We start from the raw sequence: 22039 nt of genomic DNA, 5'->3' as shown, positions 1-22039 counted from the left end.
AATATGAACGGAGATGACATAAAAAAAAAAAATAGATAAAGAAAACTCTATACCCATTTTCAAAGTTCTGAAGTGTAGGGTAGTTATAATCTTACTGACCACAACATTAAATACAATTGCACAACCGAAGATCTAATGGTTAAATTTCGCTTACATAGTTAACCTGAAATCCTCCAATATTTTTAGAATAATTGCGGAAGATGATTAGGGCCAGTGAAGAGAAAAAAAAAGGTTGGCAGGATTCTGACTTTATTCTAAGAATTCTGACTTCAGAATTGTGACATTAAAATCTTTTAAATTAGAACTCTGACTTTATTCTCAGAATTCTGAGAATAAAGTCAGAATTCTGAGAATAAAGTGAGAATCTTGCCAACCCCTTTTTTTCCTTCTTCACTGGCCTTAATCCTAACAATCAGGCTACAATAATAATAAAGCTTTGTGGCCCAAGCCGAGTTCAGTACTGTTACAAACCCACAAAATGATCCAGATAAAAATAAAACATTTTTACAAAAGCAACGTTTTTTGGAGGTAGACGAATGACTATGAATCCAACGTATTACCCAATGTATCAATGTAAACAATATGTTTATCATTGTTCGTCGACGAAAATGGCCAGTGGTCTTAAATAACAACCATGTGTAAAGTCTGCGATATATGAAACATTTATTGATAACAATCCTAGACTCCAGAGTTGGCAATCCTCTCTGGTGCAATAATTTGTAATTACTCAGTTTGTGTTTAAAAGATACAGCATGCAAGATCAGGCATCTATGAATGCAACCAAATCAAATCTGCCTCAATCGTTCGTGTTCCCCACATTAAGTGTATCTTTATACACTTAAATCTTTCCAGTTCTTAGCCAATAACAACCTGACCCAGCACACAAAGTGAGGGTCTAATGCAGATGTGGTCAAACACTCACAGCTCCTCAAAAAGTAGTCTGGCCCGGTACATGTCCTGTGTTTACTCACTGTAATGAGAAGCAGGGACAAAAGAGACGGATGAGAGAGGAAGGTACTGCTGCCGGAATAACAGCCCACCAACGCCAACACAAACCCGGTGTCTAACCAATGCAGGAAACAATGAGTCTAACAACAACACACAACACACACTCTGACAAACAAACACTTCAGACCTCCGTGCTACTCTTTCCACCTCCTTCTCTTCCGCCATCAAACCCAAATTGGACTAAAGGACATCTGACGAGGCACAGATCTTGTGAAGCAAAACTCTTGTGGACCAGGAGGAATTCAGAGGATCAGAGTTGGTAACATTTGTTGCACTCAAACAAAGTTGTTGAAGCAAATATGTAGTAGTAGTATGTAGTGTAAATTATGAAAAAATAAATAAAAATAAAGTAAAATATTGCATGTAAAGTAGCCACTTGGCTATCACTACTTCACATTCACCTACTGATAGCACAACATCAGGAGCAACTGGAGGTCCAGTATCTTGCTCAAAGACACTTCTACATACACGTATACCATGGTCTCTCGGGCCAGGAATCGAACCCATAACATCTGGGTTGGGAGACAACTTACTCAACTTACCACTGAGCCACACTACAAACCAGGCGGTATGCTTCGGTTCATCCGTGATTCCATTGAAACCAGCCCCAAAATTTTCATTGCCCCATTGGGATGGCGGACATTTTTGTATGCTTGTGGAGGATGGAAATAATAATAATAACAAATAATGTTATTCTTGTTTAGAAGTACTGTTAGCAGACTGCAAGTCCTTCAACAACAACGACCATATTGGTCATTTTACCATGCACCAAAATATGACCAAGTATTACGTATTGTAGTTTAGCGACCTCTATCGGCCATGTTAAATAGCGAAAAAATACAAAACTGAGACTGGAACCCGGATCGTCTGGTGGAAAGACTAACGTCTAACTTACTGCGCTAACAGTCCATTTTTACAGCATATTTATCTGTATTAAAAATAAAATGGCATCAGTATGGCATGGTTTAACCTTTTTTGTAGCATTCATCACATTACCACCTTCACAAACCATGGAGAAAAGCGCACTTTACAGAGCCAAATCGTACTTCGCTAAAAAGTTGTCACCAGTGAAATCAATATGCAAACAGTTAAAGCTACAATCCATTAACATCCCAATTTAGAGCAATTAATTACAACATTATCTGTTGAGATTCAATAGAGATGTAACCGTCAGAACATATTAAAATGGAATGAGAATTCTGGATCTGATCTTGATGAAACGTCTGACCCATCGTACAGCAAGCTAATTAAGTAGAAATAAGTTTAAGAGCTGACTTAGGGGAGTTTTGCCCTTTATTAAAGATAGTTTTTTTTTTTATATATATATATTTTTTATTATTATTTAACAGACGGCCTGTATGAAACATCCCTGAATGGAATGGAATATAACCGTAGGTTGCACACAAGTAAACAATACACGCAACCTCCTTGGATGTGATGAATTGGCCATCCAAGTTCCTGCATGATGCCTCCATTAGGCCACCTACCGAGAAACTCTACCAGAAGCAGCAGGTCTTAAATGTTTTAATATGTCCTGATCAGCACAGGATATGATTGCAATACGTGATTGCTTTCATTTAGCTTGATGATCAAACATTAAATTAGTAAACTACATCACTGCACTACACAGGTTATCAAGTACCTTAATCTGGTCATGATTGCACACTGACGCAATGCCAGAATGAAAATAAAGGACACCTGTTTTTATCAGCACCCTCAAAATTGTTTGCCACTTACTTCTCGCATCAGTTTTGTTCTTGTTTACTTATTTAATGCTAAGACACAGTGAGGGAGGATGGCTAGAAGCTGTCTGGCAGTCAATGGGTCTGCAAGAGAGGAAGAAAGGAAGGTATGAAGCAAATTAGCAGTAGAGATGTGAAAATGAAGGCGGCATTGTGGGTAATTAACAGGTATAGTAGCTGTGGCGAATTGGGAATATAATGATGTCTGAGGGGGGAAAAGAATGCGGCAGACTAATAAGAAAGGAGGAAACTGTGTGTGTGTGTCGGGGGGGTGTGTGTGTGTGCGTGCATGCGTGCGTATAGAATATAGGTGTACTATTATTCTATACTTGACACTGTATATAGAGGATGTTATATGCAGTACAAGCAGAAGGAAGAGTAAGTGAAAGGGGTGAGGAGGTAAAGGAAGGGTAAAACCTATAGCCAACGTGTCAGACCACGAGCAGATTAGCGTGCACAGACTATACAATAAAACAACATGACCTTGACGAGGTCATTCGGCTCTGACAATATTTGCCAGGACATTGTTTCAAATCAATAACTCATTAACAAAGTACAAAGGAAGTTGCTGTGGGTTTGTGAGATTCTTTATTAGAAAAGAGGGGCTGCGGGCCAGAAAGGTCATCGCCGTGACATCTCGGTGAGCCTCGCGCCGCCGCTCGGGTTGTCAGGTGAAATTACCGAGAGCCATTAATTGACATCAGGCAAAGGAGAGAGGGCAGGCAGACATGGCGGTGTTTGTTCCAGGATGACCCTGAGGTGTGCAATGTATGTGTGTGTGTGTTTTTTCTTTTTCTTTTTCAGGTCAGCCTGTATCCACAACAGGAGTGTGTGTGTGGAGACGGGGAGAGCTCAGTGGGTGGGGGGCAGCCAGGGAGGGCAGGATGGATGTGTTTGATGGTTGACCTAACTAGAAGATTGGGAGCAGGGAAGTGAGACCAGCTACACTGTTTCTGCCTTGAGCAAACACATGCACGCATGCACACTCGCACACACACAGGTACTAACACAAATACTTAAGCCTCATTTCCACCAAGCAGTATAATTTGTCTTAACTCAGTAAAGTACCCATTTTTCACATTCCCATTGGCAAAAGTTCTGAAGGGTACTGACGCAGCCTAAGGGAAAAAAGACATTTGCTTGGTTTTACCTGTATTAAAGTGGGTCGGGACTTAGCTATGGGACAAAGCGGGTCCTAGGGTGAGGCCAGTTCAGGAAGCCTGATCTAGAGCAGTGGGTCTTTTTCCAGTAATGTAACTCCTGTGAATTATTTTATATTTTTGATACAGGGAATCTACGAGTTACGGACGAGTTCCGTTCCTATGCTGGCGATGTAACTCAAATTTCGACTTAAGTCGGATTTGACCGCTAAAGTTGATATTTACATCAGAATACTTAATACAGAATACAGTCATTTTAAAAAACATATTTGCGTGACCCTGAAGAGCCATTATTTCGTGTTCCCGCACGGATATTCATTGCCGACGGACGCCAAAGCGGACCTAATGGAAACTTAAACACGGAAATGTGACACGGTTGATGGCGAGCCGACCTGCTCGATGGACGTCCGTTGCTGGAGGTAACAACAACACAACTTTAAATAACTTTAAAATGGCGTGATTACTGTGGGAAATTCAAGAAAAAGAAGGTATTACTTACGAGGCACGGGCGGTAAGGTCGAAGCGACGTAGGTCGCGTAAAATGTAACTTGAGGACTCCCTGTACAGTATTTCAATATTAGTTCATTTCAAACAAAAGCAGAACCTCCTTTAAAAAAACATCTTAAAAATATTTACTTAAAAAAAAGACTGACAACAGTACCTATACCGTCTGTCAACACCGAATATTATGCTTGGTGGGAGGGAGGTAACTGCTATGATCAAGCTCTTTTCTAGCATGGATGCGCCTTTTTAAATATATTCCAAAATCTTCTTACATCCTTGTGATCTCATGCAACGTCATCAATCGTGGCCCAAGTACTATTCCAATTGGAAAAAACAAATAAACCAGAAACACACGACATAACTAAATATTGTTAGCTAACTTAAATCAAGGATGTATCACTTGGTTTGCTATTATCACGTAAATATGTCAGAGTTTGTGAGCGGGTTCGATGCGGCGGGTGTTAAGTTTATAGCCGTTACAATTTACAAACAGAATCACGTTCTAACATTCTTTTCTATGTTCTTAGGACGATCGTACTTGGCGAGTTCCTGAAACTGTACTCTGCGTACTGAGAAACCCCGCCAGTGTCTCACTAATATGATGCCCTATTGCACACATATGGTGGATGTAGCTGTTGTGAGTGAAAGACACAAGTCAGGTTGGTGATGACTGTTACAAATTGTACTGTGGAAAACTGAACTGAATGAACCACTTGGTAGAAAAGCGGCTTTAGATGTGGTTTTGTACAACCTAATAGACGCCAATGCCGTCACAAAGAGCTTGATGCAGACAAACAAAGGTCAAAGCTCTGACTCGATAATCACAGAAAAAACACACAGCAGCTACACCGATGGCATACAGCCAATTTGTTCCTTCGAGCGAGCGGGTGTGCTGCCCTCAAGCCTTGGCCATTGACCTTTCCTCTGACCGCTTCCAGAGGTTAATCAAGTCCCTACCTGTCCTTGGGTGTGCTGAGCCTTACCTATTGGCATGATCACAGGTCAAATAAATCCTGTCTGTATAATTACTTTGGGGGCAACTTTGGGTATAGGGACGAAAGAGACGAGGATTGTCTGTAGTGTTTGGTCACATCATGTTGAATACAATTACCAGTGTGTGTACTCAGATGTTGATGTCATTGTGTGAATTGTGAAGTGAAGAAAATAGAGTTCAGACACAAAACAAGGACCAGGACACATGTCTAACCTGTGTCATAGATGCACTGGACATTGAGAGCTATTTTAAAAGGGAAAGATTCTTTCAGTAGTAGTCATTCAACTGAGCGAGTACACCACTCTCATTAATTGTACAAGAAGAGAGGTGTGAAAATGTTGAGCATTATTGAATTTAACTATTGCGTTTAAGAAAAAAACTCCCCAGAATCCGTATTTTCCCTGGAATATTATGCCAAATGTATAATTGAAATGCAGAAAGATGTCATACATTTGATCTTACCCAGTCTCGATTATCAAGATCTGCCCTTGAAGCTGCACTGACGCTGAATATAGTAGAGGGAATTAAAGAACATAGGCTGCCTCAAACTGCCTTAAAATGTGATCGTCATATCTCTTAAGAGATGTGTGAAACTACAAAAGAAAATCATACTAAACAGCAAGGAAAAATAAACATAGTTCATTTATAAATATATACGGTGTTTAAAGAAAAATGAAGCTTTTTTTTTGGGTCCCCTTTGCTCTTTTTCCCCCCTTCTACTTTTCCAGGGCCTGTTGGCCTAATCCCAGCCAGCCAGCCTTGGGTGAACTCTTTGGAAGCTTCTTAAGCCCATGAATGTGCCTTTTGTTCCTGCCATTCCTCCGCTTGGCTGACAGAAAATAGCTAACTGGATTACTGCTAAAATTCAGAGTAAAGTGAACTCCCAAACTCCTATATGGCATAGTGCTAAGAAAGCGCCCCTCTCCCCTTCCCCCTCACTCCTCATCAGCATCCCGCTTTCTATATCCTCCCAACCCTCCTTACTCCATCAAACATCCCCCCTAAACATGGGCTGCTAGTGTGTGATCTGACGCAGGAGGAGAGAAGAGGGATTAGATAAGGTTGAAGGGTTGCAAACTATGGACCTAAGGCTAAAGAGTAGGAACCCTAAAAGCAGTAAAGAACCTATTAATGGGTGTAAGGAAGCATATTAATCACTTCATCTTTATTAGCGATGTGAGTGGCTCATTGAAGTTAAAACAGGGACATTTCTGATCATACTTTTATAAATTCCATGCAAAGTGGCCAAAGAGAAACCTTTTTTCATGTTTAAATTTATGTTGTAATGAGAAGAGGTATAGATTTGAGTGAGTGCGCTGTTGAATGGCTGTGTGCAGGTGGTCTTGGAGCTCAGCAGGAGTTAAGAGTGTGAGGTGTGGAGAACAAAAAGGTTTGTATGCGTGTGAATGCACGTGCCTCGGGTGGGTTCTGTTCAAAAAGATGAAAACAGGCCGGCTAAAGAGGTTTGATTTGATCCACCACCCACCCTGACTAACAGAGGTAAAAGAGGAGGCTGTGCACACTCGCACACATACACACACTTGCAGACAAAAGATTGAAGGAGGAAGGAAAAGAACTAAGATTTTTGATGAGTGTGTGTGTGTGTGTGTGTGTGTGTGTGTGTGTGTAACTGCATATGTGTGACAGCTTACTCCGGGGCGGACGGAGGCAGAGCGGTGGCGAGCGAAGCGGTGCGGGAGGGGGCGTGCTTAAAGGAGGCAAGGTCAAACAAACTCACATCTTGCTGACTTTTGGGTCAAAGATCAAAATTCAAGGGTCACCAACCTGTTCTGTCATTTGTCTTTATCCTGAGCCCAGCAATGCTCACATTTAAGGACACGTGTGTTAGGCCAGAACATCTAAAACTCTTGTTGATATTTTAACAATTCATTCTTGGGTCTTCCACTTGAAAAAACAAAAATACCTCACTTCAAATAGTCATCTCCTTTTGAAAAAAGGTCTAAATACTGTTTGACTGACTTGACTGCATGTCATTGGCATACACAAATCTAGTGACAAATATAAGTGTGGGTGAAATTAAATCTGGACAGAAAACATTATTGTTCCCTGCTGCTATTTCGAAAAATCCAAATTATTTCTGGTGTTCATCTTGCTTTTTACTGTTTTCTTTTACCTTTCCCATTTATCCTGTTTTAAAATTTTATTTCAACATTGACTTGAAAATGATCTGGGGCCATATTCCTAAAGAATCCAAAATGGCCAAATCATCAGAAACATCTCAGATCCATGATGTTTTCTTAGAATTTCCCCTAAAAGTGAAGGGTAGATCCTAGTAAAGATAAAAGCTATTTAGAAGTATTCTAGCCCTTAAGATAGCTTCTAAGGTAAGATTTGCTAAGAGCAGGGAAGCAGTTTTGGAGTTTCTTAAGCGGATGATAAAATGGCTAGGCGTGATGTGTGTGCAAAGTTTCATGTTTTCACAAATGTTAACTTAAGACCATCAAAATCAGTGTCATTTTCTTTGCAAACAGCGCGTCGCCACGGTAACAGTGTTTGGCAAAATAAAAAAGCTTAACTGTTACTCTTCATCTTGAACATCTTTAGAAACACCCACATTTTCCAGACAATGTGATAAAATCTATCAGGAGGAATTGACCTCTATAAAAGGTCTAAAATGGGGCCAAATGTAAAAGTAAATCATTCTTGAGTTCTTGAGAATGTTCTGGAGTCTCTCCTAAGCTAAGACTCCTTGCTAGGATTTTTTTAGGTTAAGTTAGGAGCTCTCTCCCTGATGCTTTGGTGTTCACGAATAAAAACAAGGGGGGGAAAGAGAGAAACACAAGCAAGTAGCGTCCATAAAAAGAAAGATTGAGAGTGATGGACACAATACATAATAATGTAGTTAATATTATGACATTTTTATTCTAGTAAAAGTTGATTTAAATTTAGTATCCTATGTGTGTGGACAGAATGTTCAAAATATACAATATTAGTTAAATGTAATTTTAGACAAATCTGAATGGAAGTACTACCAAGTCACTGTTTGATCAACTTTTGTCAATGTCTATCTTTATAGAGTTGTAATAGAGACAACATTGTTTGACGAAAAGTCACACAACAGCTGCATATTGTCTTTAGCTAAATACATCTGATCCTGTCTGGCATGTATTATGCAAACATGGGGGAGGCGAGACAAGTTCAACATCAAGATGTGATTCATTATTGCATCTGTCTGTAGGATACGGAAACATTGGTGGGTGGGGAAGTCTTAATATAATAACAATCAATGTTTAAAGTAACAACTTTTTACAGGAGGGTCGATGGGACGGGAAAAGGTGTGCATCCACAGACACACACATCAACAAACATGCATCTTGGTGAATGAAGGTGACATACTGAAACATAGATTACCAGTCGCATAGCAATGAAAGGCAGTGCAACTTATTGAAATGGCAATATCTGACTTTTTTTTTTCCGGAACATAGCATCTATTCAGCAATGTAATTTTATAGCTCTTAAAGGATCTAAGGGCTGACTTAGAGCAAATCACAAGAACGAGTCATGCCATATTGCCAACGACAAACCTGTAGGCTGCAGCACATGCAATCTGCAAGAGTGAGGGAATGTTTAGAGGTTAAAAGTTTTAGTATGTTAAGGTACTACACTAACTTGTGCAATAAATTACAGACATGAGCACTTTCTTATTGTAGTTTTTCCAGACATAAAGTCACCATAATGTGATATTTTTCGGGTCAGTTGGAGTGTTTTTCTCTTCTTTTTTTTTTTTAATCGGCCGCACAATGTACCGCAAAAATATTGTTGTTACAATAATGGCACTTGAAATAAATTATTACTTTCACATGGAAATGCATGCTTTTCTCTGTTGGCCAATCAGATGCAACCTTAAACGTGCATCACTACCCAATACAACTGTAACAAGGGTTATTACTAATACTTAAATAACATATATATATATATATATATATATAATTTAATTTGAATAAGAATAAATATAACCTGCTTATTTTACTATGTAAAAAATGTGTTTCTTTCTTTAGGAACTGAAATATCGCAGTAATATCAATATCACGCTACTAAACACCCATATCACATATTGCATGTTTTTTCTAGAATCATGCAGGCCTAATATTTATTAACTGTTACAAATGTCAACATCATGGCGAAACTGTAACACACAAGCTTGTGGAAAATGTTGCTGCAGGCACAGTGCCACTTTTTTGTCTAAAAAAATATTCATTTGTGAGTGAGATACATTATGTACTTATAGTTCAGATTCTAATGTAATTCTCGTTATATCTGCACAAAACACACATCATTTGAAAGAGCAAATGATTACTTACTTTTCATATATGCGACCCCAGCTCAAGAAAATGTTTTGCTAAAGTCTAAATCAAACCGTGACCTTGTTACTAAACTACAGCCATAAAAAAAGATAAAACAAGTCTGTCTGGGTCTTTATGAGCCAGCAAATAATCATTTGGGCTGTGGTAAAACAAAAGCAGTCTAGAACAATATTGCTTTATTTCACTCCAGCCGGGCCTCAATTATTCTGCACAATGGAAATACACTCATTAAAAGGGTAACTTCCTTTGTTTGACCACAGTGTGCACCGCACACGCGTGTGTATGCACATCTGTTAATATGTGTGTTTGTATGCAGTCGCTGTCACATGATAAGAATTTTGCAGAGCGTGTGTTGCCGAGATAATAATCCCAGCGGTCAACAAAGACTGACCAGCCCGTCGTCATCGTGAAGAGGAACAGAGCGAGAGGGAACGAGGGAGAAAGAGGGCGAGAGGGAGGTGGCCATGTGGTTAACACTTGCTCACTGAGAGGCGACTGGAGCCCGGCCAACCTCTTCACACACAGGCTGACCACACAAGAGCCTCTCTTTCTCCTTCTGCTTCTCATCCTCCCTTCCTCCCGAGTTACTTAACATTTCCTCCCTTGCCTTCTCCCCCGTCGTCCTTTTTCCCTTCCAGAGTTCGTCCCGCCGATTTTCCCACCTTCTCCCGCGACCCCAAAAGCATCACCTATCATCTCTGTGCGTGAAGCACATCTATCCCTCTCTTCCTGCCACCGCGTCTCCACTCGACAAATGACATACCCGTATGGGGATCCGCTCGGTCTCCGTCTCCTTCTGTGGGTTGCGGTACTTCTCGTAAAATTCTCTCCTCTTCTTGCCCTCCTTGTCGTCTTTGCGTTCCTTCTTCTCCACGGGTTCGTCCGATGGTTCGGTCAGAGAGGGCAGAGTGGACTCGGGCGATTTCTCCACCTCCAGGTAGTTCTCATTCGGGTTGAGTACGATCACACTATAGCCCTCCTAAAACAGAGAGGAGACCATGTGCATGAAATCCACATCATTAGATTTGTGCCCAATTTGATTTACATTTTTCTATTTCTAGTTTTTTCATCTTAAACAAATGAGGATGTGCAGTATATAAAGATAATTGATCCGTAAAAATAAAATATTGTTTTCATGCAAAATAAATGTGCTTAGGCAATAATTATGACATCTTAAATAATTGCATTACTCCATTTAACTCAACTCAACTACATTTTATTTAACACAACCATCACTATATAAAAAGTGCTCAGTTATGCAATAAAGAGAGGTAAAACAAAACAACACAAAATAAATGAATATCATAAGTAGGTAAGAAAATAAGTAAATAGAACAAACAATTAATATCACAAGAAGTATGTAAGTGAATATGTAAATAATACAAATATCACTAAATTAATAACACAAAATACAGCAGGCACCATAAAACACTGAAACAATTATGAGTCTTGTGCTAAGTCGAAAGCCAAATAATAAAGATGTGGTTTAAAAGTGGATAGAGAGGGAGGAGGGTTGCCTAATGTTTAATGGAAGGTCGTTCCAAAGGGAGGGACCAGCAAATGACGATATTTAAATATAAAAAATAATAATAATAGCCCTATAATAAAATATATATTTTAAATATATTAAAGAATATTGAAATTACTATGTTGAGTGAAAAAAACAACAACACATAGATTGGTAAAATCAAAAAGACTTGTTTTAGCAAAGTGTAAACAAACAATATTATTATTGTATGATAAGTGTTTTATATTGTGCTTTCATTTGACCCATTTTTACATGTTTTATATAATCTCAAAGTCAATAAAATGACAGACACGAATATCAAACTTAAATTGTCTAATAACTGTTAGCAAATTTCAAATGACAGAAAAAAACCCAGTGTTGCAGCAGGTAAAAGTCTGAAATGTCGGAATTCCACAACAGCGGTTTCAGTCAGTGGACAGCACTTAGTGACTCCAAAGGCCACATACCACTTAATATCAAACTCAATCGATCCCAGCATCACTCAGCAGCCTGCTGCTACAACCACACACACACACACACACGTTGACGTGTGACTTTTTGTGTAAATGTCTTCAAAATGAACTTTATATGAAAAAGTGGAAATGGGAAATTAAATAAGTGTAGACAGAGGGCTCTTTTTTTTTTTCTGCGTGGCCCTTGTCGTGACTTCTTCAACTTTGCAAACATTTTTAATTAACTGTGTTTATTGTCCCGAGCACTCTGAGATTACAGCAGGAAATAGATCGTGTTTCACATTGGAGGTTCGCACACAACTGCTATTGTGAATACACATACAACCCCCACCAGACTCAACTGGACACACACACACACACACGCACACGCACACACACTGTAGTTTACACTCTAATAGCGCATTCCGAGGAGTATGGCAAGACAGAAAAATACCTTTAGGGGATGTGCGAGGGAATTAAGAGAGATGGCATCGCTCAGCTTCCTCACTGCCTTCTCAAGGCATCACACACGTCTCCTCTTCCTTAATAAGTGTTAACACAACGTGCGTGTCCTCCCTGTGTGTCCCTTCTGCGCCCAGCTCCATCAAACCTGCCACACACCCTTTCCCTTAGCACCTGCCGTCTGTTGACAACAGCACAATGACACATTCCAACTTATGCAGATGATCAAATTAAACTGATTCGCACTCCTTTTCAAATTCATGTTATCCTTTACTGGACCTACTACTACATTTTCAATAAGACATGATCATATTCATTCATAGTACAGCTTTTATATTGTAATTGTGATATTGATGTGATTTAAAATGCAACAAATGTAAGCTTTTAGGAATGATTGTGGAGATACTGGCCTGTACATGGCGATAAAATATATTCGACTAGAATCATCTAGTGAGAGATTTTTCTGCAGGTATATTTTCACAGATTAATTTTGAGTCAAGTGAGGCTGTGGAGATAATAGAGGAGGATCTATTAGGGAGGTTAAATTTGGGCCAGCGACATTACCGAGACATTTTCACACAAGCAGCGTTGAAGACACAAGTGCACATGCCGACAGATGGATGACCAGATGAAAATGGGATCCGCCTTTAGCAAGGGAAGGAAAGACAGAGACATGCAGTTGAACTGGATCCACACCAGCTCTGTGGCACTGCCCACTGGTGGCAGCATGATAACATAGCCGAAGGGATCAGTTCACAAGGCAATGACTAAATACATGGACAATAAAAATTTTAATTAAATAAAAAATACAATATAGCGCAATTTAGAAGGTTTTTGCATGGAGATGTACCCCCATGACATTTCTAGAAAAAAAGATTTACCTTTGAGTTATACCTAAAAAAAATGTTTTGTTTTTATAAAATATAGAGTATAATAGGGATGAAAAGAAAAGTAGTTTGTGGAGTGTGTTGCAGATTCGAAGGTTAGTGTATTTATACTCACACAGGCAAAGTGACTCGGGCTCAGTATCGATTCATATTTCCAAAATTGATTTGATTCAATTCACAAGAGCCCAACTCGATTCGATTCACTTGGATTGATTTTCAACCTATTTCAGGATTTCAAAGCAGTGACAATTTTTATCTTATATAAATTATATTTAAATTAAATATATTTCTATTTTATTGGATAATATATCATTTAGTTTTATTTATTGTAAACACAAATTACAAATATTCTGAGTTGTCTTAAAGCGTAATAAGTCAGGTCTTTTGTTAATGTAAGAAAATACTTTTGAATTCCTGTGAACAATAAATCTCTAGAAAATTGTCAGATACCAAAAAATTGGCTTTTAAGTAAAATTCTCTTTTGAATTTATGAGAAAAAGACATATTAAATGGATTGATTTATGGTTTTATGAATTGACATTGATTCAATTAATCAATTTATTTAAACCCAAGTGACACAAATATGGGGAACCCGGGGGTTAGAATCCGGGGTGTGCCTAATGTTTTGCCCAAGATGGACGCCCCACCACAGTGTTCACAGTATGTTGTGCTTAAATGTTGTAGAAGTTGTTGTAAAATTATTAGATCTCAACTGCATCATGGCACGGATTCATACACACTGTGACTCTACTACCATCAACTATCCAATTAATGGAATGTAAAAAATAAAAAGGAAATAAAAGTCCGATTGAGACATGAGGACAAAACAGGATAAATAAAAGCACCAGAAGTGACAGTGTTGCATGAGGGACAGTCATCAAAAACCATCACAGCAGTATTACACTAATCCTGGTTTTCTCAGGGCAAAAGTTAATGGTCCAACCAAACAGGTCCACGTGTTCGCTGGCTAACCCTGAGTGGCCTACAAGCAGGGTGAGCCTTCAGTTCTCTAACCCTCGCCCTTCACTCATCAATAACCCTTCCCGCCCTTCAGCATTCTGATGCTAACCTCAAGTGGGCCGAGGAGCTTGTAGCTTCCGCCTAATGCCAACACTTGGTCTCGGCCTTATAGCCTTTGCTTTGGATGGACTAACACACCTAAGTGAGCTAATACTAACCCTTTCAGTTGTGCAATCACCCAGAAGGACATCGCTGTAAAGGCAGCCGGTGTCGTTGGCGCATGGAGGGGCAGCGTCGCTATGTTCAACCGCCGTGTCAGAGACCCTTATTAAATGACACTGAGATGTTTACGTTGACGTCAGGTCTGCTAGCTGCTAGGCAACTTGCTTACTTAGTTCTTATATATACGATTGAGTAAAAAACGTACAAAAAAAAACGAGGCGCACATTCCACACAATCTCTCCCACAAGGCTAACAGTTCAATCCTTGTTTGGTGACAGGTAAATCCCCTGAAACTGTTTTAAAGTGAGGTCATTCAGCCCTTTGTGTTTTGTGCTAACTGTTAAGTCTTACCCACATGAACACAAAGTGTGTCTAAATCTGATCTTTGTGTTGTGATGTGCTGTCAACGTCTGAATCTCAAACAAATGTGCGCCGCAAACCTTGGGTCAACCTGATTATTATACGACTAAATCTCCCTCACACACATTTGTAACATTTGGGGTGGCGTTGCCTTTGTGCTAAACACACACTGTCCAAAAGAAAACACACACGCAGTCCTTTAGCGTTGGGTCAGTCTGGTCTTTTCTGCAGCAGTGTGCAGGCTGAGCCTCTTCCCATGCCCTGCGGGTGCCCCAGTGCCACCACCACACTGAGTCCCTGCCCCGGGGCCAGCGGTCAAGAGGGTTACCCCGACCCCGCTATGGGAGGGAACCCCGACCTCCATCACCCTGCACTGGACGCTCCTTAGCGCTCCTTTGTCGGCCTGTCCCACATCAGATAGCAAAACAAAGGCTGCCGCTGCTACGGAAACCGGCTTATATCATCACCGGGGAGAGACCTTTCCTTTCCATCATCACAACATCTTAGATCATTGGGAGTCTTTAAAACCCGTGGGCGGTATTTTATTTTTGAAATGGCTTGGTCAGAACCATCAAAAAGCCCAAAACGGGTCACGACGGGCCGCCTAGGGGTTTTAAAAACAAGTCAAATATGTGTTGGATTTTTCAAAATGATACAAAAACCATGGTTGAATCTGTGCTAAAAAAAATATATATCTACAGTGTTGTACAATACAGTAGCGGTGCAATGTTTCTCGATGAATCAACAAAAAATTTCAGAATTTCGGATCTTTATCAGTAAATGTTCTCAAAATTACTGTAGTCCAATATGAAGGTGACCTGATTATCTTTGTTTTGAACCAAAATAAATCAATTACTTTTAGCTTGGAAAACAATGATCAACATTTCAGCCTAAATAAATACTTAGTTGTGCATTGACAATTTAAACAGTCTATTTTTATACGATTGCTCAAGTCATCGAAATAATAATCGACAGATTAATTGATCACTGAAAAAAATTCTTGGCTGCAGCCCTACAATACAGCAATATAGCACTATTTGGGATTATAAATAAGATGAGGCTGTTTTAACTGCAATATGGAGACCCTTACGGACTCCCTTTATGGTTCAATTGGATGCTTTTCACCCACTACAACCATGATGGCCACACATCATTATTTTCTCCTCTAGTTGAATTATTAGAAGTGAGTGAGTCTCTGTGTGGGTGATACCGCCCACACAATGGCCAGTAAATAAGATGCCCCCCACCCTCTTTTAAGACAGCAGCATGTAGTTTTACCAATGACGCTGAAAACGAAATGAAATGTGTCTAATATGCGGGAATGGCGAGCGAGGCGGCCGGAGCGAGAGGGTGTTTCATCTGTGCGAGCGGAGCTTAGCGCAGCTTTGATGTGAGGGGCTCTCATGCAGCGAGCAGGGGGCTTTGGGCGAGGGCGAAAAGGACAACACTTGACAGGTACAAAGCATGGCTGATAGGTGTCACGGATGAGGACAGTGGACGGGATGGTTGTGTGAATTTTAAGCTACATGAATGGTCATGGTGCAGAATGGGGACCTATAAATGGATCTCAACGCATTTGTCTACCGCCGTCGCATGGTTTGCGGGTGTCCATTTAAATTGCCCTTTAGTACACTATTCCAATTTTGTCAAGAGGGTTTGTGTTTGGTTCAGGGCAAGGGGCACTCCCTTTTCTCAAGCAGCTTTCACTTCCTTGTTTGCGCAATATGCGGGGGTCTGATTCGTTGCTGAGACTTGACTGACAATGGGGAAAGGGTCACTCAGCATGGCGTACCCAATCGGATAAGGCGGAGGGGAGGGATTGAGACCTGAACGAGACACAATGACTGACAAAAAGACAATTTTGGGGGGGAGGGCGAGTCTAGAGGCTTGATTGTCATCTCATATGACAGCAAAAACTTGAAGAGGCAGGACAGTTAAAAAGCACCAAATAAGCTAAGAACCAATAATAAGTACTGCCTAAGCTTTTTGCTCTCCAATGGGGCGGGGCCACCCAGCTTTGTGTGACCTTGACTGTCTACAACTTTTTTCTTTCTCATCCAGTCAGTCCCCCTCTTTTCTACCCCTAACTGACATACCACACAGATCGCACAGTACTGTCACATTTAGTCACGGTGCCCCCTTTTTTCATTACAACACAGCACCCCTCTAACCCAAGACCCTTCTACGTTTCTCTAAGAACGGAGGGGCACCAGAGTACTTTACTGTACCACAGGGGTGATGAAAAGACGTGAGGATCTTAGGGGTGATGTGAGAGGATATGAGATGGGACTGTCAGCAGCCTGTCAGGACAAAATCCATCATCCTCTTGATAAATATGAATGCCCAGAGGGGGCCTGTCAAAGAGCACCTAAACTCTACTCAATATTATTAGCTCACAGTTTTACACAAAAAGACAAAGCAAAAAAGCTGACAAGAGAAAGCACACGGAGCTGATATTACAATAATAATACATGGTCAGCAGGAAAAAATTCATAATTATTCACACTCATACCTACAATATTAAGAACACCTGTCCTGTCTCATGAAATAGGTTTGAGTAAAAGATCTCATTTCAAATGGCTTTTTTTTCTGAATGTTAGCCAGTTTAATTTAATGGCTTATTTTCCCTTCTTCTTCCATTATCAAGAAAATTAACCTAAGCATTGTGACCTAATATTCGTCATTCATGTTCAGCATTTTGTGGAGTCCCTCAGGGAAGTTGTTTAGGACCACTTTTACTTTCATTGATTTCAATGATAAATGATTTACCCTGTTCTGTTAAACATGCTTTAACTTTTAATTTTGTTCTATACATCACAGTCTTCAATTGTATTGAGAGGGGAAACTTCAGATTGTTTTGAATAACATGATCAAATGAATGAGAACGAAACAGCTTTTATTATATATTGCCAAAGCTAAATCGATTGTGTTTGGTAGTAGGAATACTTTTGCTAATGTCACTGCACACAATTTGTATGTTGGTGGGAGTTGGAAGATGGAAGTTGAGCAGGTGAAATTAGATAATTTGCTGATTTGGTCTGATCTGATTGATGTTTCAAAATTGTGAAGGGGAATTGTAATTTCAAGGAATCGTTCTGCTTTTACAAATTAATCAGTCCTTTCTAAAATTGTTGGATGGAATGTAATTTGATTTATTAGTAATGGATGTCCCTGTAATTTCATCTTTTTACATTTTTTTTCTATACCAAGAATGTAAAAATGTTACTTAGAGCATTACTTGTCCAGTTAATACAGATTTTGTGATAGTGGACAGTTTGACGCGTAACAGATGTTATATATTTGGGAATAAAATCAGAAAAAAATGGAGGTTAGCAGACAACTACAATGTATTCCACTGAAGGCTGCATTCAAAGACCCAATGGTGACGTTCGCAGTTTGGTTAATCAACTACTAACTAAAATTGAATAATACTGTAGTTCTACAAGCAAAAAAATAAAACGGCGCCTTCTCATCATCCATTTTCTATGCTGCTTATCCTTATTAGGGTGCTTCTCATTGCCTGTCCTCCAATTCTGCCCCTACTACATCGAGTTCAAATTTAATTAGCTCTAAATTCAAGTTCAAAGGCTACAGTCATTGTTTGCTCTCACATGGAACTTAATAAGAAAGGGCGATAATGATGAACTTCCTCTTGATCTTAATGAGCACAAATAGTTTAGGTTAGAATTAGACGCTAACCGTCGAGTCGGTAATAAGAAGTAGGGTTTTTAACCTTGGCACGGATGTCTGGGCTCATTTAGAAATTGTTTATATGTGGAGCTGAATATTTATAAATGAGTTCAAAGTGGAACAGTGGGGTGGAGGAAGTGAAGAGAATAGCACAGCTTCTGATCCCTGATGCATCAGCTTCTTTTCATGCGCGCATTTACATTTCTTTCTTTCGGTTTCCTGTCTCGCTCCTCCCGACCTTTCTATTTTCAGCACCTTGGTGAAAGGAAACAGAAGTAGAAATGACACACGCAAAACAACTCTCATAACTCACTCACTGCGAGTGCCTTTTCCTTGCAAGTGGCTGCATGTGAGGACACTCGTAAGCGAGGGAAGCACCTACCATGGACACACAAGCCACACGACAAATGCTGGCACACACAAAGCTGTGGTGCCTGCTTCATCTGCTCTCAGCACCATGCATAGGGGAGGCGTAGGCTAGGGGGCGGGGGGGCTGCGAGGCTTGTGGGGGTGGATGTAGCATTAATCACCGTCCAGGTGGAAATTGTCAGAGCTATCGATTGTGCAAGTAAATGTTACCAGAGTCATTTGTCAACCTTTTTTTTGCTTTTCTTTAGCAAAGATACAACACTGAATGTAAACTCACAACAGAGATTTTTCGAGGTTCAGCTCTACCGAGTAAAACAGACCACACTTGTATTATGACCTGGATTATTGAGAATCTACTTTGTTACATTCAGTTAATTTGAATTATATTTTAGAGCACGTTATTTGTTTTTTTTAATGCTTATTATCAGATCGAGTTTTAATACTTTAAATACATATTAGATTTATTTATTTATTTTTAATCGGTCGTGTTGAGTCAAAAGCTCATAAGCAACAATTTAGCAAATTTTAAATGTTTTCCAAAATCTATACTTTTTGTCAGTCTACACATGTGAGCGTCATTTTTATGAATTATGGACCAATCTTAAGTGTTGAAAATGGCTTGCTTTCGACGATGCATGTTTTTGGGTTGCCCTTAAAAATGACCGTCCTTTAGTAACAATAATACTGAACGAAATACATTAAGACTCAACCCCGGAAGCTTATAGTTGAAAGACTAAAAACAATATTTTTGCTATAATTATAATTAGTTGTAGTTGATTTGTAAACATAAAATGTAGTTTTAGCTAGTTTTTGAAGCACTCTCATTTTATTAACGGAAATTTTATTTTTTTCCAATTTTAATTGTAGTTATTTCGTTAGCTTTTGGTACCTAGGCTAGTGAAATTACGCACACTTGCCTTTAACAAAGATACTATCTTGTGACAGGATGAGGGTTATACAAAATGGAAGACTGGATCTGTATTAGTATCACTTAGCAATATGCTAATTATCATAGTGGCCGTTTGCAGTGGTGTAGAACTGTATTATTTGGCTACATTTCATGGGAATTTTCTGCTGGATAGCTACTGAATGTTTATTTGTTCTCCACATGCTCACATAAATTTACTTTTGGATAATCCGGCGTCCTTTCACATTCCAAACAACATGCATCTTCATCAAAGACACTCAATTGTGATGAGGTAGTGATGTGAGTGTGAATGTTTGTTTCCCTATGTGTCCTGTGATTAGCTGGTGACCAGTCCAGGGTGTAACATGCCTCTTCGCCGAAGTCAGATGGGAGAGACTCCAGCTCACATGTGACCCAAGTGAGATTAAGCAGTATAGAAAATGGGGCATGGTTAATACAAGACATATATATTATAATGCCTCCGTGCAATTCTAAACTACTGCAAATTTTTCCAACTTCCAATTATTTCCAACCTTTCTCTCGTTCAAATTGGGCATCTCTGCAAAGAAATGTTAAATCAGTAACTGCAATCCATACTCATTAGATTTGCACTTCTACCAAATGAAATGCCCTGTGAACAGATGTTTTGAAAAGGATCATCTTTCAAGAGATGTTAGTGAAGGCAAAGCACCAAACACATGAAGGCTTTTGACAACTGTGCTGTTTCTCGAACAAATTATTACATGAATTATTGAATCCAAAGTTAGCACATATTTCTAGAGGAGTTCAATAAAAGAGTATAAAACATGTGATTGCCACAATATGGTACGCAGAAAGACTACCGAGCCCAAAGCTGGAAAGCTGTGGGGAAATAAAGACAGGAGGCTTATTCTGACGCCGTTAGCATTTTGATTTATAAATTCTATATTGTCTCCCCTAAGCATACACATGTATTTTTAATGAGGGCACAGAGAGATATAGATCATGGAATGATAGGTGTGTCCCTGCCCTCCTGCCTAACTATTTAATGTATAAATCAAGGAAAGAGGGCAGAAAAAAGGGGAGGCAAAGAGGCTACAAAAAAGAAAAAAATGGAGCACAATAGGAACAACCCAGCTGAAGGCTACTTAACTTTGCACTGATGAAACATATATGAGGGAATGTTAAACAAAAAAGTATTTTCTCATAAGGATCTAATAGAATTTTAATCGAAAAGTAATTGTATTTTTGCATTTCTTGAACAACTATTATTTGTTTATGTGATAAAAATATGACCAACCACTTTGAAATTAAGCCACAGTATAAACAGTTATTGGGAGAACATGCACAACACATCGGATTGCCTGCATTTACAGATCTAAAAATGTCCATTGTTCGGAGAGGCAATAATTAAACAATTGAGCTAAATAACATGATCAAAATTTAAAAGCTAAGTTTGTTGAATGGTGAGAGACGTCCAAACTGACAAACACAAAAACACATCTATAAATACATTAGTACTCAAGTTCTTGAATATACAATTGTATTATTTGCCCACGGGTCTCTCACGCATACAAGCACCATACAAAAATTATTTCTATACATTTCAGTTTCAAATTATACCCTGTAATTCTTCTTTACAAAACTAGTTGTAATGGCAAAAAAAATGTGTAAGCATGCTGTGCTGAGCTGGCTGTTAATTGCCAGTAATCTAAATAGTTTTGTTGAATAATGAGACTACACCGTCGTGTCCTCGGTATTAATCTTAGTGAACATCACAGGAGCACTTTGACCTCCACGGGGCAAAGGTCCAAGAGGAATCCCTTCACCCTTGCCCTGTTATTGTGACCTAAAAATGAGGAAACTGGTGGTCCTGCTGACAACCATGACTGTCGCTATGTGAGGTTTGTATGTGTGGAATATTAAGTCAAATGCATCCTTGGGCAATTACTTTGATCACTGTACACATACGTTTCTATTTTTTGAGAAATTTTAATTTGAGTGTGTAAATGCTATAATAAGCAGTACGAGTAATGCCACACACAAACACATTCACCTCCACAACCATACACACGCACAGTCCAAGAGAGAGTGACCTCTTTCTAAGTGGAGCTGCACCACAGGTCCTTGAGGTTGCCACAGCCAATCACAAGCTGTGTTTGAAGTGTGAAGGGTAAACAGTGAGGCTGCTCTATCCTGTCATTTACTCTGCTTATTTTCACAGGATGCAACCTACAAAAAGAGGTAGTGCAGAATATCTAAGCCTGTGCATGTGTGTGTGTGTGTGTCCAAGCACATTTTCAAAAGTGTCATTACCACATGCCTGGGTTTACGCTTCACAGCACACACATGGAGCTACGCATGTATGCTGGAATCCCCTTCATCCTTTCCCCATACGGCCAAATGGACAAATCCATGCTATGGTAAGTAAAAAAAAAAAAAAAAAAAAAAAAAAAAAAAAAAAAAAAAAAAGCTTGGAGCAGTAGACATTTTCCTATTAACCCAACTCAG

General features: G+C 39.4%; 1 protein-coding gene across 3 annotated transcripts in view; it reads right to left on the bottom strand.

The window, feature by feature from the left end:
• Window positions 1-22039, bottom strand: part of arb2a (ARB2 cotranscriptional regulator A) — a 150928-nt gene that overhangs the window by 82537 nt on the left and 46352 nt on the right. For all 3 annotated transcript variants that reach the window (XM_086076600.1, XM_086076599.1, XM_086076601.1), the window contains exon 7: window positions 10497-10712. In XM_086076600.1, coding sequence (XP_085932726.1) covers window positions 10497-10712 — 216 coding nt within the window. The remainder of the gene's footprint in view (window positions 1-10496; window positions 10713-22039) is intronic.

The sequence above is a fragment of the Leptonotus elevatus genome, chromosome 5 (genome assembly GCF_054856555.1).
Source record: "Leptonotus elevatus isolate MCC_2025b chromosome 5, RoL_Lele_1.0, whole genome shotgun sequence".
NCBI classification, from domain to species: Eukaryota; Metazoa; Chordata; class Actinopteri; order Syngnathiformes; family Syngnathidae; genus Leptonotus; species Leptonotus elevatus.
The sequence above is the reverse complement of the archived record's forward strand: the minus strand, read 5'-3'. Positions and strand labels throughout refer to the sequence as shown.